Consider the following 19270-nt stretch of genomic DNA (forward strand, 5'->3'; position numbering starts at 1 on the left):
CTCGAAGACGAACAGAGGAAGACAAAGCAGAAGACTAGATATGGAGCCATAGTGACGGCGGGAAGACGAAGCGACCAATCTGGCCCGTGGTCGAAGACGAAGACAAACGGACGCATGGAGGAAGACGAAGCTGAAGTCGAACGGAGGACCACAAAGACGACTGACGGAGCGACTCAGTTTGGATATGCAGTTGGCTTGGACACGGCGCCAACGCCGGCGACGGCGGGGGAGGCGCGCAGGTCAAGCTCAAGAGGTGGCGTGGACGGAGGAGTAAGAAAGAGAAAGTAGTGGCCTAGGTAGATTTCAATTTTTTATTCATTTGATTCCACGACTATTCATACATGTCAAGCTGTAATTGGATGAGAGTAAAAAAATTCTCGCCACGTCAGCTGATGATGCGGTGAAAACAAATCACTGAATACTTTCTTACGCTGCAACTCGTGAAATGAATGGCTCTTTAACCTATTACTATTTGGTGTTTGCATTTCCTTGACGTTTGACCTAATTTTCCTGTTGAGCTCGGGCTCTCATTTAATATTAAAGTTGCTGCTTCAAGTACTTATCTGAAGCAAGATTCACTTTAGATCATCTTTTGAGAAAACAGTCCCACTTGAAGCTGTTATCCACTCTTTCGTTGGCAAAATAATTTGAAAAGGTAAGAGTACCCATGTGCGTGTGATAAAGCAATTCATTGTCAAAATAGTATGCGCAATTTTATGATACGGTGGAGCGCCTTTTGATTCTCCTATTTCAAGGTCCCAATTCGCAATAAAACGCACTGGGGAAGGTTCGATATTAGTCTCAGAAAATAAGGGGTGTGTCAAATTAGTTAATTTTGAAAAAGTATATTCGTGATGAAAAATAATTGTAGCTGCGGAGATATTAAATAACTTAAATTACTGAAAAATCAACTCATTTGTAGGATCTTAGGATGGCTAATTAGCAAGCGCGCGCCACTAAGGCAAAGCAAGTGGCCCAATGATTGATTAGGCCCACACGTTTGATGGCCCAACCCGGCCCACTTCATTTCTCAGGCCCGACCCGTCTCAACACCTAAAAATGATAAAAATTAAAATATCCAGAAAAAATTAAACATCTTCTCCGTCGTCATCATCTTCTTCAACCTCTCGTTTTGTGATATCCGGACGCCTGGGTTCACTGAGCTCCGACCCGGGAAAATGGCCTACGCGACCGCAAAAATCACCGAACTGCCCCTGCGCAACGCTCTCCCGGGCACCTCCTCCAGCTCCGGCAAGAGCTCACTCCACCTGCTCTTCGCCTCTCCGAGACCGCCGCGGCCTCGCGCTCTCGAGCGGCGCTGTCTTTGCCAGTCTCTCCGCACGACCAATCCTCAAAACGCTAGCTCCTCCCATAGAAGAAGCGGCGACAAGCCGCACTCCGCTCCGTGGCTCAACAAGTGGCCGCCGCCTCCGAGCCGCGAGATCGACGGGAAATCCCCCGGTAAGGTCGCTGACTCCGATTCTCGCAGCGAGGTTGAGCCTAGGTACTCTGGTAACGACAGAGGCCAAAATGCGATCGAGAGGATTGTGCTCAGGCTGAGGAATTTAGGATTGGGGTCGGACGATGAAGAGGAAGCGGACGGAGAGGAGGGAGAGGGCGAATTCGGAGCCGCCCCGCCTACTGGAGACGAGAGGCTAGGTGACTTGTTGCGTAGAGAGTGGGTTAGGCCGGATAGTTTCCTTGAGGAGGATGAGGGCGGGGAGGACGATGCAGGGTTGTTGCCATGGGAGAAAGAAGTCAAGGGAGAGGTTGAACAGAAGGTCGTCGGGGACAGGAAGAGGTCGGTGAAAGCGCCTACATTGGCGGAACTTACCATTGAGGACGAGGAGCTTAGGAGGTTGAGGAGGATGGGAATGTATATTAGGGAGAGGATTAGCGTCGCGAAAGCGGGGATCACGCAGGGGGTTTTGGAGAAGATACATGACAAGTGGAGGAAGGAGGAGCTTGTGAGGCTTAAGTTTCATGAGGTGCTCGCCCACGATATGAAGACAGCACATGAGGTCGTCGAGGTTGGTTCAATGAAAACTTATTGTAGATGAATTTGCCGCAATTTTGTTGGTAATTATTGGAATATATAAATATTAAATCATGCCTTTCTTTTTAAGCTTAAGCTTTTAGAGCAGTTGGTTGTGGCTCCATAAAATCTTTCATGATGTCAAAGCAGAAGATCTTAAGTTCAAATCTTTCCAGATCGGACTAAGCGTGAAGGAGAGTGTTGGAATATATAAATATTAAACCACTCCTTCTTTTTTAAGCTTAAACTTTTAGAGCTGTTGGTCGTGGTCCTCTCAAATTTTTCAGTAATGTCGATGAATCAATCAAATATTGCCATGTTGATGAAGTATCAGTGCTTTGTGGTTCTTGCTTTGTGAACTTTATGCTTGGTTGACGGTTGTGTTTCATGTTTGCTTAAAGTGTTGATGAATATGACTTAAAATATCTGAAAGTGAAAAGAAAAGCAATGAATTTGAGTCGAGAGTATGTAAGCGACTGCTTGTAGTTTTTCTCAGCGTCGAACAGGGGGATTGGTCATATGGAGGTCTGGCAGTGTTATGGTGGTGTTCCGTGGGAAGAACTATGAAGGCCCTGCTTCAAGATCCCAACCGATTGTGAGGGAAGGTGATGCTCTTTTTGTCCCTGATGTTTCTTCAGCCAACAGACCAGTTGCAGAAAATGGCGATGATGTGAAGCCAGAATGTGAGAAGAGTGAAGTGTCAGTGAGGAGCCCAGTGCTAAAGGAGAGCTTGACAGAAGAGGAAGTAGAATATAACAGCTTGTTAGATGGCTTAGGCCCTCGTTTCGAAGAGTGGTGGGGCACTGGAGTGCTTCCGGTTGATGCGGATCTACTTCCTCAAAAGATTCCTGGTTATAAAACACCGTTTAGGCTTCTTCCCACCGGAATGCGTTCGCGACTGACCAATGCTGAGATGACCAACTTACGGAAGATGGCAAAGTCACTTCCTTGTCATTTTGCCCTAGGTAATATTCACCATGTTGACTTATGGCTTCTTCCCTATGCAAATAAGTTTTTGACATATTTTGTTTCGTTAAATTTCATGAAGGGAGAAACAGGAACCATCAGGGTCTGGCAGCTGCTATAATTAAGCTTTGGGAGAAGAGCTTAGTTGCAAAGATTGCTGTTAAAAGAGGAATTCAGAATACGAATAACAAACTCATGGCTTATGAGCTGAAGGTCTGTTTTTTTGCCAACCCTAATCCAAAACACCAGTATCCTGGTGATATAATTGTTTTATAAACCCCATCAGTACTCAAAAGTTAGTACCTTATGTCTCTTTGGTACTTCTGTATGAAATTTTTGTTGCGTCAATTGCGAAGACTATGAATGCTACTTAAAATGGCGACATATTGCAGAACTTGCCCATCTTGTTTAAGGGGATAATTCTAGTAGGATCTCCTGCATCTTTTGGTTGTTCGCCTACCCAGAATAAGGCACAGTTATAGAATAGAACAGAATTTGTTATTCGAGCATGTTGCTGGTATTGATTCACATTTCCATTTGTTCCACAGGATTTAACTGGGGGTGTCTTACTACTTCGAAATAAGTATTACATTGTCATCTATCGTGGGAAGGATTTTCTTCCTCCTACTGTAGCTATTGCTTTGTCAGAAAGACAGGAATTGGCAAAGCAGATACAAGATGTTGAAGAAAAACTTCGGACTGGAACAGTTGATGCTGCTCCATCCAAGGAAGATGGCCATGCACTAGCAGGTACTTTAGCTGAGTTCTATGAGGCTCAAGCCCGATGGGGCAGAGAGATATCTACTGAGGAACGTGAAAAAATGATCAAAGAAGCTTCCAAGTCCAAGAGTGTTAGACTTGTCAAAAGAATTGAGCATAAGCTAGCTCTTGTAAGTGCTTTTATTTTTTTATTTTCAGTATAATGTACAATTTCCTGTTTACTTTCTCTGCTATATATGGTGGAAATACGTCTACTGGGCAGTACATTGTGATATATTTCCTTGATGATATGAACTAGAAGTAGATGCAAAATAGGTCTAACATGTTGAAAGAATAGAGCATAGTGCCAAGACAGCTGAAGAAATTAGTGTACAATGGTTTAGTAAAGAATCTTCAACTACCAACAAAGCAGAACTTTACCATTGTCTGGATATAAAAAGCGCTTAGACAAAAAAATAAATTATTTTTTGGAGAAATTCTTTATTCTGTTAGAAGGATATGGGATTATCTTATTTAGGAAAATGTGTTGCTTTTAAATGCAAAAGGGCTCTTGAGGAGTGTTCTTGTTCTTAAATTCTTAATGCCTCATTGCTAGTTGAAAGTTCATGTGAAGCTTTTACAAATACTTATTCCTTCTTGGGGTGCATGCAGCTCGTTTTTTGGTCTGATTCTCAGATCATTCACTCAGTTTGGATGATGAGTAGATACATATGTTTTATCCTCAAGTGATCATCTCATTTGTGTAGTACATATCTGCAGTGCAAGCATTTTTTTCTATTCATTCGGTTGTTCTTATGATTGGCCTCTCGGATCATCCTTCTAAATAATGGTTCTCTGTCCCACAGGCACAATCAAAGAAACAAAGGGCTGAGAGACTCTTATCTAAGATAGAAGCATCGATGGTTCCTGCTAGTCCTGATGATGACCAGGAAACTATCACCGACGAGGAACGGACTATGTTTCGCAGAGTTGGTTTAAGAATGAAGCCTTACCTGCCTCTTGGTACTCATATATGTGTTCATTAATCATAGGTATTATTTTAGCCTTAAGTTGAGGGCATTAATTTGTTCAGTGTTTGCCAGGTATTCGTGGTGTTTTTGATGGTGTCATTGAGAATATGCATCTGCATTGGAAGCATAGAGAATTGGTGAAACTTATAACGAAACAAAAAACTCTTGCTTTTGTGGAAGACACGGCAAGGCTATTGGAGTTCGAGAGTGGTGGAATATTAGTAGCAATAGAAAGTGTGCCGAAAGGCTATGCTCTTATATATTATCGTGGAAAGAATTACCAGCGACCCATCAGCCTGAGGCCAAGGAACCTTCTCACGAAGGCAAAAGCATTGAAACGTTCTGTTGCCATGCAACGGCATGAGGTCACCTCGCTTGTCCCATCTGCTATCGATGCATGTGAAATGGAAGTTAATGTTTCTGGATGTTCCCACTTGTTTACTGTGTCTTTACTTGTCATTTGCAGGCACTAAGTCAACACATTTCTGAGCTGGAGCGCACGATTGAGCAGATGATGAAGGAAATAGTAAGTGCCGCTTATTTTGGAGAGCTTTCATCAATCTTTGCACGAGTAGGCTCCTTATGGCGTTCACTTCACTTTTCTGCAGGGTGACTCTTGTGAGATAGAGAGTGAAGATCCCTGGAGGTCCAAAGGAAATGGCAAGTTTGATGAAGTATCAAACTTGATACAGGTATATTGCTTTGCAGTGCTTGCCAATTGGACACACACTTTCTTTTGGCCATACACAATTTTTAGGAGTTGAAATTTCTAATTCGTGTTCCAGACGTGATGCGAAAAATCTTGGATTCTTTTATTTGGGAGAAAATTTGGATCTGTAATGCAATGCTGTGTCAGTGCTGATGATGGCTTTAATTTTGATTTGATTTTTCATTCCAGAGTGAAGATGATGGTCCAACATCTGGTCCTGATGATGTTGATGGCAGTGATTGGGAAAACGATGAAGAATCTGACCTTACTTTGGATTTGTGATGATCCTTTGAAAAGAACTTCATATTTGTGCTGAAGGCAAGTCGAGAGGCACTTTGGGCATTGCCTCTGTACCTTCGGTGAGTTCGATTTAATGTATACATACAGTGACACAGACACACAAAGCTTCCTCCTGAATTTCCCTTGTTTTCTTCAATAAGTTAAAAACTTTGATGTTTGAGCTCATCCGCGTTGGAGACAAATCTCACGAGATGCTGTCGTTTCACTTTCGATGATTCAGCATGTTGCCTGTACTTCTGTAATAGAAGGAAATGTGTGGCAACACGGGAAGATGTCTGGTGATGGCGGCTTACTAGATTTTGTAGCTTTCTTTTATCCTCGGTTCTTCTTCTTGAGCAATAATTTGCTGTTGAAGTTTGAAATGAAGTTATGCATCTGACTTGCTCTCTCCTTCTCTCCGCAGGCTGAGCCAGTCTTTGTAAGTGGATCTGCTCTCTCTCATTTCTCTCGCGCACTGAGGGTGGTGGAAGTACTTGCATTCGCAATACTTGGAATGCCCGGGGTTGACCTGTCAACTTAATCGACTGGGACGATGTTGCTGCTACACGGAAGAGCTTCATAGGTGTTGATCACAGGGTATGTGTTTTGCCTTATGAACCGGTCAGATTCCATGCCAAGCCCACCGTGGCTACTGCTAGTAGCTGCCTTTTTAGTCTAATCCCAGACCGAAATTTTCCGATAATCTGCCTTCATTCCTTGGTGAGGTAATCAGTGCAAGTTAGCTCGGTGGAGAGATGCATAGATTCTATTAGTTCTATCGAAAAAGGGAATAGACATCACTGTAAATTTCACAAAAGAGTTGTGATTAACCAATTTTATCACGTGGTAATTTCTCTTTGATATCCTATGTTATTGCCTTCTCTTTGGTTTCAATGGTCGATCTCGTGGTGTTGTTATGGTTGAAGGAGAGAGGAAACAGGAGCTGGTGGAATTTTGGACTGGCACGTCCAAAGTTCATAATTGCCAAGCAAACTCTAGTACTCTTGGAAAATCAAGCTGATGTCAATAAGCATACGCGCCCTAATTTAATTGATTCCTGAAGAGGCTTATCAAGCCAAGATGCGATATCCTTAAGCACCTTTTAGACGGTCTCATCCGGTGCGCCCTCTAGCAAAGAATGGTACGCGTCTTCGTAGAGACGGAGTCGGATCTCCTTATCCAAGCTACGAGCCATTTTGTACAAGGCCTTGCTAACCGATGGGTCGGGTCACTACTGGACTTGTTAAATAGGTGGATTGGGTCGAAAATGGTCCGATCCAAAAAGACTCATTGAATGATTCATTTCTATGTAATGCAAATTTAGTAATACATATCCGATCAATATTTTTAAAACACTTATGTGTTTGACCTAATATAAGAAAATTCATATCCAAATTGAGGTGAGAGTGCGGAGCGAGCAAGCACAATGTTGAGTAAGGACGAGAGACGATGAAGAGAGAGCCATAGAGGTGAGTTAGGCCTAAGTAAATTGTAAATCCGTATATAGCCCATTCGCGATTCATTTATTACCCATTGAATAATCATATCATATTTAAATTCATTTATGGCTTATTTATTGAATATAACTAACTCATATAATAAGTTAGTCTTTTGTATATGGGTCAAGAAATGAATTTATGAACCATTTTGACGCGCTTACAAGTAAAAGAAAATATGTGCAATCACTCCACCATGACCGAATTCCAGGGCGTCAAAATACATCCGCATTCCGATTTCTAAACTAAATCTCGACACCAAAGGCGATCCGATGATCCTCGCAGTGCTGTGCCTATACTTGGAGAATACGGATTTTCCGGCGATACTAGGACTCGATCGAGCATACAAACTGGCTTCGATACAATTTTCACCATAGCCTGAATAAAGGGAATGATGACATGCCCTTACACGATCCACTAATTGTACGTGAGGCATGGTTTTCAACTTCAAGCATAGAAAATTTCAGGAAATTTTCCAAATAAATTTCCGAACTTATTATAATTGTGCTAATTCAATTTTAAACTCTTTTTTTTAATCAATTCGGACTTAAAACTTTTGCAATCGTGCCGATTTAATCCTAAACCTTTTGTATTTGTGCTAATTCAATCCTTTCAACAACAATCGCTGACATTGCCAATTTTTAATATATATATTTTTAAATATTTTATTAATTTATATTATATTTTATTTAACAAAAATAATTTAAAAATAAAAAATTTCGAAAATACTAAAAATACTATTAAAAATTGGCCGGTCGGTGCCGGCCGCGCCACATCGTTGATTGGCTAAAAGGACCAAATTAGCACAAATACAAAAATTTTAAGACTCAACTAGCAAAATATTTAGGACCGAATTGGTAGAATTGCGATAGATTTAGAATTATTTTGGTAATTTTCCTGAAAATTTTATTTCTCATACAAGTGACAAATTATTAGAATTAAAGCGTCCATTGGGTTTAGTATAGAACCAACGGCAACCCTGGATTTCCACTGAAGTTCACCACCTAACTGATAGTACAAAATCATCCATTGAAGGTAGATGTTCCTTTAATTCACAAAATGCTGCAAAAGCAGAACCATATGCAAAGCACAGGAGAAGCCAGTGACCTTCTTTTAAATCTCTTACGACAAGTACACTAGAAATCCTAAAACTTGTCACGAAAATACAATCGAAATCTTAAAACTTGTCAAGTTGGTCCAATCAAGTCCTAAAATTCATTACCATTTTTCATTTTTTCAAATTGGTCAAGTTGGTGCAATCGGATCGGTTCATTGGTATGACCAAAAGAGAAGAATTGGTTCATTCGCAAACACAAAATTTCATGATTAGGTGCAGTTGGTTAGCAGTTACTGCAGCTGCATTTTGAGCCTGGCTTTGGTGGTTGACGGAACCTTCACCATACCATCTAACACTGCCCACATCTTTTGTTTTCCTTTTTTTGTCTCGGCTCGATTACTTCCTATGGTACACAAAAATCGCTCCGTCGACGTGCATGGAATAATACTCCATTGACGGGATAGGGGCATGAATAATACTTCGTCGATTACTTTTTGTGCTGAAATTTCTGAAAAAGATGGGTAAGATGTCCAAAAGATTGCTTGCAAGAAAAAATCACCAACCATACCAATTTTTTCACAAAATTACTAAGATCTTACATTAGCAGCTTTTCTTTCTTTTTAACCAACTGTTATTTCACCACTGCCCTAAATTTATCACTAATTGTTTGAGTACTCGCCAATATTTTTCTAGTTAAATTGTTAATTAGTTTTGGGTTATCAACGCTCGTTTAATTTACTTAACAACATTTGCTTGGTTTTGTAACTTATGGACTGCTGGTGTTGTTTATCCACATTTATTTGTGTTTCTTACAAACTCTTTAAATTCATCAAAACTCTTATCCAAATTTACCAACCTTGATAACTCAAAACGAGAGTTGATAACTCGAACTAGCTGATAACTTAATCAGAAAAAAGTTGATTAAATTAAAGTTGTTATTTACATATAAGAGTTGTTCAATTTAAAGAGATTTTCAAAAAAGGAAAATAAAAATTGTCAAAAATAAAAAAAATAACGAAAATTTGCTCAGTAAGTAACTCAAATGAAAGGTGATAATCAAGAATTAGTCGGTAATGTAATTCAAGAAAAGTTGGTAAATTACTCTAATTAAGGTTGGTTATTTCTAAAAAAGTTAGTAAATTTGAGGCATTGTAAATAGTTTGTAAGAGTTAAGAAAATACTCAATAAATATCGGTAAGTAATCTTAATGAGATTTAGTAACCCAATACTTGATGGTAATTTGATAGTAGAAAAGTTAATGAGTTACACTAATTTAAATTGGTAGTCCTTAATGGTTGATGGGCTAGTAAATGTAGGATGATGCTAATCAAGGCAAATACAAAATTGGTAACTCAATATAAGAGTTAGTAAAAATGAAATGTTGAACTTATGCAAATTAAAATTGGTAAGTTAGCACAAAAATTGCTAATCTCTGAATTATATGAAAATGTTGGTGATTTTAGAAGAGTATTAGTAAGTTACCAATAATTTAACCGAAAAAAATTCATTACTTATTCTTTCATCTTTGGGCTTTCGACACTTAAAACTTATCATAATTTACCATCGTGGAAAAAAGAATATGTTTTATTTTTATGTTGAAGAATAGACAGTTTAAGATTGCGGAGTAATTTATAGTTAATTAAAGATCGGATATTCATATTTGGAGAGAGAGAGAGAGAGAGAGAGAGAGAGAGAGAGTTTACATTGGACATAAAAGATGAAAGCACGGAGATTTGCAGACTACGCGATATGAGCTTTACATACATATTGACCTAGATAACGAGGTAAAACATTGAACATACAAAACATGGTCTAAGCTTTTATAGCTATTACACAGTTGAGACCATTCGACACGATAGTAATATCTTTGAAAAGTTAGCTATTTTCGCAGGTTTCAAATGCCATCACTCAATGGAGTCCAACTGAATGGTTGCTCCTGCTGTTGATGATCCGGCACCGACAATTCCAAATCCTTCGAGCTCGAAGACGCATTAAAGCTCGCTGAAGATGTTAGTTCGCTCATTCCGAACAGATTATGATGATGATGAGAAGCTCCTTGTGCTGCTTGCTGTGGCTGAAGATGATTAGAGTAGTCACAAGTGCCTAACAATGTTGCTGCTTGGTCTCTTGGCTGTTGACTGTAGCTGCCGTTGTTCTTCACCTGAAGCGCCTTAAGAAGGAAGGCATTCACAGCTAAATTCGAGCTCAGCAAGCTCGAGGGCCACGAGAGAGACGGTAGGCCGGCGATGGTTTCCCTTGCCGATGAAGGCCAATTGGTCATCGTGTTCATGTGGGGATTGCTTTGCATGTTGAAGGCAGTACTATCACTCTGATTAGTGTAGTTTTGAGCTAAATTAATGTTGGTGAACCCGTTCGATGCGTTATTAGGCATGCCGGTTAAACTATTTGATAGTTCAATATCTCCATACTGGTCGTGAAGTGCTGAGTTTGTGTCGCTAGGCGAGTCTGGAGATTGCTCAGAGGACAGTGCCGGCTGTGGCTTCTTCACGGTTGTCTTCTGGAACACCCTACATACCACCCATTCCTCCTGTTTACAAAGAAGTCGTTTAGGGTTACTATTGTTGTCAAGAATTAATTTTCTGAAACTATTTCAAACAACCATAAAGATTAAACGTAATAGTTTATATGTCACAGACTTTCAGGTTAACTAATCTTACATGAAAAACTTTACTCAATGTATGCCTATGGTACATTTATTACACCTCATTTCTTTGGTAGTGTGACTCTGAGTACTTCATATATTTTGAAGTACTTCCCAAAAAATTTTGATAGTTTTAGAAAGTTCAAATTAGGAAATGCAAAGTAAAAAGTGTTAAGATGAGTCTATAGGCCAGGATGAGATATGGTCATCTTTCTCTAATAAGTGTGGTTCGCGCTAGTTTCATCTTTCAGATTTTATTAATCTCAAGGCAATGTATTAAGTTTTGAGTCATACGGAGAGCGCACAAAAGGAAGTTTCGAGATTTGATAGTCGTAAATATAGAGGAGAGAGTAAAATGTACCTTGGTGGGTTTAAAAGAATGCTTATTCTCTAGCCTATACTCATGCATGACCCAGTTGCTCTTCTCACCCCTCGGAGCTCTTCCCTTGTAAAAGACTAGGGTTTTCTTCATCCCTACCAAGATGCCTCCCCGGAATATCTCCTTGTCCTTCCCTGTGGTTTTCCAATACCCCGCTTCCGTTGCTCGGTTCGTCCGGAGTCCGGTCGGGTATTTCCGATCCCTCAAGCTGAAGAAATACCATTCTTTCTCCCCCATTGATGCCTTGCCTGCAAACGACAATCACTTCTTTCGATTTATCTTGCTTGACGGAATAGGATTCTAAATTCTTCCACAAGGAACTGGCCATACCAAATTCTAACATGATGAAATCTCGTCAAATGTTTCCGACAAATCTCGCCCATCATTTTACGAAGAAGATAATCAATAGCCTAAAAAAGCTAGACGATGCATTTTCTTTTGTTGGAGAGAGTTTGGAGGTTTTAACTCCAATGTTGACCGATTCTTTGTATTCGCCATCTTAAAGATTATTAAATGTGCTGGAAACATATAGACAAAGTCCAATGTAAAGCATTCTATTCTTTTATAATATATTTTTGCTCAATTATCAACGCGTATTAATATGTGACTTTTCTTTCTTTAGTGGTCTTAGCAAGGGTCTCTGAAGCACTCATTGACAAGGCACGTCTTAATTTTTCTTTTAAGCACTCACAAACACAAATAATATCGCTCATTGTCCTAATATCTCTAAAGTATATCTTACATCACGCTTCAACCTAAAACGCATACGAAGCCCCAAAAACAAACTCCAAAATTGACTATAGTCTTAATGCCTGTCAGAAAAAAGAAATTACATCGGTTCAAGCTGAGAAGTCTTTTTTTTTTTTTTTGGACTAATCAAGCCGAGAAGTCTTGAAAGATAGTTTAAGGTTAGTAAATGTGGGAGAGACAACCATCAATTTAAAGACCGAAATTGCAGATGATGGCATTATCTATTCTTAAATTATATACTAGACATACTTTCTCTTGATTATCATTGTAATATCAGTATCTAATCTTCCTCACGTATTGCAAATGAGGTAATCATCACCCCTATATCCCTCCTACGAGAAGAATGAAAACCCTAAAATTTTCAGTCAACCAAAAGATGTCGAATTTGTGGGTCCCAAACAAAATCTGTGAAAAAGGGAAAACTTACCTTTTAATGTATAAAAACATACATAAAGCAGTAAAATCTCCAAAATCTTGAGGATTTCTTACATTAACTCGACTCTTCTTCCTTTAATGAAGCCTCATCTCTCCGTAAAAAGGTCAAAAAAACGAAGAGAAAAGGCAAAGAACATGTGCCCAAAAGGAACCTAGGCAACCTAATTATGGTACTAGACACGAGTTATATTACCTTAATTAACATCAAGATCATCAGCTCTTGATTTGAGAAAATGGAAACATAGACATAAGAGTCATCTCTTTATCTTGTTGAGGAAATTATAAAGCAGCACGGAGACTCCAAAGCTATATAAACAAGCATAAGGATGCAGTCTATCTCGCATGTACATATGTATATATATACCTGGAAGATCCCAAGGCTCGCACTTGTTAAGATCGACGTCGGCGACGGCTTTCGATGCGAACCTGACGTCGGAGACCTTGCGAGCAAGATAACAAGTGATGAGCTCCTCATCGGTGGGGTGGAATCTGAATCCAGGAGGAAGGGTTTCCTCCATTCTCTTTCTTGATTCAGATTCAGACGATGATTTTTCCCAACACTTTTTTGTCCTTCCTTTCTTCCTCGAAGTCCCCCCAGGAATGAGCCAATCCAGGACTCAAGTACGGTTCATGCCTATAAATAACAAAGCCCACTCCTCACGCTATATGTTCCTCAGGAACAGGTGTGACATGCTCCTTCAAGAAGAAGCTTTCGCAGACTCCGCCATATCTCTGCATTAGTCCTTATTCTATTGTGCTAATCACAGCTAACTTGTTGACAACGATGGTCCATGAAGGTGACGAAACTCACTCGATCCCCTGAGGGTTTCGCGATAATGCCCCCCCGTTTGGATTTGACTCCTGATAGGGTTTGTGTGGGAGAGAGAGTTCAGGAGGAGGGGCTCTTTGGATAATGCACAGGAGAAAGCTCATCGGCCACTGAACACGTGTGGTGGAGATTAGTGACAAAATTTCAAACAAGTAGAGTTGAATTTTTTGGGCTATTGTGACACTTTGAGGGTCAGCCTTTTCCTTTCTTTGTTGTTTTTCTTCTTGGTGGTGAAGGAGGGATAATCATTTGTGCACGGGGTTGAGTCTCGGTTACACCAAAGATTTAGGGCCTTAGTATTTGATGAGATTATATGATATTGATAGATTGATCCTAGATGTCCAACCACCTTCAACCGTTTCTACCCACCCCATCCCCAAGAAAACCTCGAGCTTGTCCAATGGGAACATGTCTTCCCTACTATTCCCAGCATTATTCTATGTACACTTGTCTCTGCCATGCGTCATAACCTAATCTCTCTCTCTCTCTCTCTCTCTCTCTCTCTCTCTCTCTCTCTCTCTCTCGATACAGATGAAATATGGTATCATACACTCTCATGCCTTCGGCAAATGGTGCCATGGATTGAAACGATCATGCATACCTCTCAAAATGGATCATAAACGCATTTGTTTGTCCATATGTATTAGACTAAGTTGGTATATGGCTTAGTTGTGTTTCAATATATGGGTCATAAATAAGTTTACAATTTACTTAAACCCAACTCATCTCTATGACTTTTTCTCTTAATGCTCTCTCACCCTTGCTCGATAATATGAAAGTGCTTTAGTAGTATGAGTCAAGTCGGGTATGTATTAGGTTTAGGTGATGTTGGATATGCATGCTAGATTTGCATTGTAATAAAATGGGTCATGAAATGGTTAAATGTGTCTATTTGGGTCGGTCATAACTGATCTGCCCGTTTGACAAGTCTACGATCACGGTTCAAATAAAATGGGTGAGCATAGAGAAATTTTGTTTCATAAATTTGAATGCCCGAGTCCTACTATTTCTTTATACGTATATTGACTCTTAATTTAGTGGGATGTATATAAACGACCATTTCTTTTAATTGTCTGCTATATTCTGTGTTGTACTATCAGCTGTGTTCGTGAGTTATTTTTTATTTTTTATTTTTTCAGTGATGCTGTCTCTTTAGTATGTGCGCTTGTGCAAGCAGACAATTCATATTAATTAAAGGAGAGGGTCGCCCTCTTGCTATGTTGTCTGAAACCATGCGAAGGTCTAGGCTGCTGTAGACGAGAATGATAAAGCCAGACACAATAGAGCATTAGCACGCTAACTTACCTTAATCTTCTCCCAAAGATGGAGGAAGGTATATACCAAGTTATATTGATGAGTTAATCAAGAGCCAAGAAAAACATGGATTCCAACTTAAATCTCATGAGAAAAGGGGCATACTATTTTCGAATTTTCTGGGTGGAATCGCGTCGACTAACAAGGAAAAAGCCGAGTGTCGGTTTACTAAATCATGCAAACAATCTTGCTTCGTAAAAAGCTGTAATTTTTTTTTCTGATGAATTTTCATGCTAGATGAGTTACACTGTGGCACATATGGGATATACCTGTATCGGCCGTGGTCTACTTGGGTCTAGACAAGCATTTGTCAATACACATAGACAAATCTTAACTAGACAATCATTTTTCGGTCCTAGCTGTTCATCTCCCATAAATTTTATACATGTAGGTGTCGAATGATCCAAGATGCTTCCATTTTGTCCCGGCTTCTCAAAGACTTAACCGGAATGAAATAAGAGAAGAGAGAGAGAGAGAGAGAGAGAGAGAGAGAGAGAGAGAGAGAGTGGGGATTGGATAAGGGGGCAAATGAAGTTTCTGAATGAGTGGTTAATGTGGTTACCAAACCCAGAAGACTCCGTCTAGAAACCAAATGCTCCTTTCTCTGTCCGAGCGATTGTGTTTATGAGTACATCACTCCTTTTCATCTTCAAAACCCTCCTCAAAGTTTTCAAGCCTAACATGGATTTTATATGTACTGATCCTCACGTTTACCTGTTCCAACCAAGGCCTTCTAGAAACCTGTCTCTCTCTCTCGATAGATCATAGATGCATAACAAATAGTAACAAAAGATTATGATAATCTTTGATTTACCATGTGGAATTAAAGGGGTTCGCATCTATTGACAAGAGAGATACTCTTTCGCGTTCGGACATATATCTACAAGGAATTACTCAAGCACTCATAAATTTTGAGATATCTTGACAAAGTCAAAAGACCAAGGCACCGTTTGTTTTCGCAAAAAATGAATGATTTCGAAAATAAATTCATAAAAATAATCACTTGTGTCGCTTGAAATTATTAGTCAATGAAAGATTTTTGCTATACCGACAACAGTGTATGTCTAAATATTTTCGTGGACAATGAAAAAGAAAACTCGGTCTTTCATTTTTTTCAAACATAGGTGATCTCTTTTAGGAAAATGATCTCCAAATCATTCATTTTTTGCAAAACAAGCATACTCTTATTTGACTCTCTTCTTTCCATTCCAAAATCATCATTCAAAAAATAATTATAAAAAAATTAAAATTGAATTCTATCCTCAACTCAAGCATCCTCTTGCTCCTAGATCACTCATTACCCCTACCAAAATAATCGATGTCCTTTTTTTTAAGGCAACTCTCGATCTTAGGCCGGGCCAGAAGTATCTCCATCTTGCGATACACTTCCACCCCATGGGCTCAACTTAGTTGAAATTCTTTATTATATTTAATTTCATGTATCCGCGACCGCGACCACCCATGCATTTCCAAAGGGAAGAAACGAAAACATCACGAGTGTTATCTTGTCCCACGTCAGAGTTCCCCTCCTCTTTGTGCAGTTAACAACATAGCATAATCCTAGGATTGGTCGAAATCTGGAAAAAAGTTTCAGAAAAGTCTTATACCTATTGCATTTGTGTCAATTATGTCCTAAACTTTATAACCGTACCAATTTAATTCTAAACCTTTTGACCTAGAGCTGATTTAGTCTTGCGGGTTAGTTTTGGCTGGATATTGCTGACATGAATACCGGCTAGTCTACGTGACACTCGACGCTAACGTGGATATTTTTATTAATATTTCAATAATTTTTTAGTTTTTATTTCTTCTTTCTTTTTTTCGTTTCTTTTCTCTCCTCTCCTTTTTTTAATCCCTGGTGAGGGTTGGTCTTGCTTGAGCGAAGGTGTCCCTCATTGGCACAGGCGACAGTCGGCCTCGGGACTGTTGGGGTATGATTCATACTCCCTATAAATAGAAAGGCACAGAGGTCCCACTTAGGCAGCCCTCGCTGACCACTAGAGGAAAGAAGAGAAAAAAAAGAAAGAAAAATAAATAAATTGAAAATTATTAAAACATTCTTAGAAAATTTCCACGTTATTGCTTGCCAATATTCACGTCAATAATATCTGGCCAAAACTAGCTTGAAGAATTAAATTGGCTCTAGTCAAAAGGTGTAGGACTAAATCGGCCAAATTAAAATGTTTACAATTGAATTGAACCAATGCAATAGGCATAAGACATTTCCTCAGCGAAATCCATGCCATAAATCTTGACCACTAGTGTCCGTTAGTAGATTATGTAGTAGACAAAAAAAGGTGTGTTATTTAAATTTTCATTGTACTTATTCCTTTAGGAAAGTTACCAAAGAACTTATAGAACTATTGCATTTGTGTCAATTCATTCATAAACTTTTTAATTTAGCGAGTTAAGTCTTAAATATTTTGATGATTTTTCAATTTTGTTCATCAGACCAATTTTCATCGATAATCACTAGCATGGACAATTTTAAAAAAATTGATTTTTTATATTTTATATTTTTTTCTTTTTTTTTTTTTTTTCCTTTTTTTTCTTTGTTGTGACTAGGGAGGGCCCAGCGACCCTCGCCGGCCACTAGACGAGGGCCTGCAAGCCCTCGCCGGCCGCGGGCAAGGTGAGCCTCGCCCGGATCCGGCAAGGGCGATCCTCACCCAAGTGAGATTGTCCTACATTTGTGGCCACAATGGCGTCCCTCACCCAACCCTTCTCGGCTATCGCCCGATATCGGCCATCGGCGAAAAGGAAAGAAAAAAAAAAGAAAAAAAATACAAAGTTCAAAAAAAGTAAAAAGAAAAAAATTAAAAATTATCCATATTATTGCCAGTATGCTACATAGGACAGTCAGCGCTAATTGGATCGTCATGTCAGCATATTTTGGTCAAAATTGGCCATAAGGATTATATTGCCAAATCGTTAAAAATTTCAAGATTGAATTGGTACAATTAAAATATTTATGACTGAATTGACACAATTGTAATATGTTTATGACTTTTTTTTAGTAATTTTCCTTATTCTTTTCTTCTACACACCTTCATGATTTCTCGTTATCCTCTCGTTTCCAAGTGTTATAGGCTGTCATCGACATCTTTATGCATCTTCATTACACTTAAGGATGTCAGAGAGAAATGAGACCCGTATCAAGTAATTATGTAAGAGATGTGGAGTTGGTTGGAAACTCAATTAGTTAGGCTTTTACCCCAGCTCATTAAAATATTCAAGTACGAATTTTCATTTGGGGAAATTAATGTGTTAACCCAATTCTTCAGTTTCAACACATGAACAAACAAACATATTTTGTTTTGTAGTGTATACATTAATTTTGGCAAGAAAAGAAATCAAAATATGCTTATCCTCATCTTCTAAGTGTTAGATGATGGGCAAGCCATGGTCAACAAAATTGCAACAATGCCCAACCATTTTATGACAATTTTCACTTTAATCACGCCATAATTAGGAAGAACACATTGGTCACAACATTGCAAAAGAAAATTTCCTATCTTCTTTTCTTCCTCTTTGTGATGGAGAGGAGTTTCCATACTGTCGTGACCCATGAAGAGATCTATCGTAAACCGATTCAGAATGATCGCATAGATAATAGAAGAAAAATAGATGGCGTACGGTTTATCCAGGTTCACCCCAGAATAGGGTTACGTCCTACAAAGAGATTTCACTATGATTTGGTTTACAGCTGCACAACTCGTTACAATGATTAGCAAAAGCGAGTATATATATATGCCATAAACGGGCCGAAAACATAATCTATCAGAAACCTCTTTAATCCCTCAACATATGGGCAAACTTAAACCAAAGCCCAAACCCGTTGAGGTTTGAGGGGCGCTGCCCCCGAACCCCGGCCGGTTCACCGGCGAGCAGGGCGGCGGTCCGCCGACCGGGTAGCGAGACACCCATATCGAGGGCGCTGCCCCTAAACCCCCGCATCCCGTGCGCAGGGGTCACATGTCGTCGGATCATACTTCGGTTTCTCTAAGCTCAAGTGAGCATGCCCGATGTGAGAAACAAGGATCCCCGAAGTATTCGCCAATATCATTCCTCCCAACAACCCATACCCAGTTAGAGATAAGGGCTGATGGATTACTAAGCCGTCTAAGTAGCCTTAGCTCGGGTTCTATTAAACTCATACCAAATCGCAACTAGGGATATCAAATTGATCACAATACGATCCGTGACATGTGTAAGTGTACATATAAAGGAGTCGCCATCGGTCTTTGGAGAAAGTAGACGAAAAAACCTATCAAGCAGTCCGGAGAAACCAAACGATTCCATGCAACTAGAGATAAAGGGTTCGGTGATATGGTTACGTTGTCGTTCCCATCGACGCCCTTTCGATACCGCAGTTGGCCATTTTTCTAACGTGCTCATGCAGATTTTCAATTCATTTTCAAACTTATGAAGTAAAACCAATGCTAGGTGTTCACGTAGGTTGTTTTTGTCTTTTTCTATTTTTTTAAGACTAAGTCTAAAGTACCTAAATATAGGCAAATCGCAAATCACAAATCATGAAAACTAAATGTGTAATCAAGATAAGCATGGCATGATAAATCGCAACTCAAACCCTAATAAAGCCTTAAGGGCGTAGAGAGAATTATGGTT

At 39.4% G+C, this 19270-nt stretch overlaps 2 protein-coding genes across 2 annotated transcripts; one reads left to right on the top strand and one right to left on the bottom strand.

Annotated features, from left to right (window-relative positions):
- The first annotated feature begins 1110 nt into the window (after positions 1-1110).
- Positions 1111-6585, top strand: LOC115743369 (CRM-domain containing factor CFM3, chloroplastic/mitochondrial). The gene is made up of 10 exons (XM_030678121.2): positions 1111-2030; positions 2532-3000; positions 3084-3214; positions 3550-3891; positions 4567-4723; positions 4804-5096; positions 5198-5257; positions 5340-5423; positions 5630-5799; positions 6144-6585. Exons 1-9 carry the CDS (start codon positions 1179-1181, stop codon positions 5720-5722), a joined length of 2481 nt encoding a protein of 826 aa, XP_030533981.2. The 5' UTR covers positions 1111-1178; the 3' UTR covers positions 5723-5799; positions 6144-6585.
- Positions 6586-9983: 3398 nt separating this feature from the next.
- On the bottom strand, positions 9984-13163 carry LOC115746181 (NAC domain-containing protein 92). The gene is made up of 3 exons (XM_030681894.2): positions 12863-13163; positions 11296-11561; positions 9984-10820 (listed from the first exon to the last, which is right to left on the bottom strand). Exons 1-3 carry the CDS (start codon positions 13014-13016, stop codon positions 10167-10169), a joined length of 1074 nt encoding a protein of 357 aa, XP_030537754.1. The 5' UTR covers positions 13017-13163; the 3' UTR covers positions 9984-10166.
- Between the last annotated feature and the right edge of the window lie 6107 nt (positions 13164-19270).

This window comes from Rhodamnia argentea, chromosome 6, assembly GCF_020921035.1.
Source record: "Rhodamnia argentea isolate NSW1041297 chromosome 6, ASM2092103v1, whole genome shotgun sequence".
Lineage (NCBI taxonomy): Eukaryota > Viridiplantae > Streptophyta > Magnoliopsida > Myrtales > Myrtaceae > Rhodamnia > Rhodamnia argentea.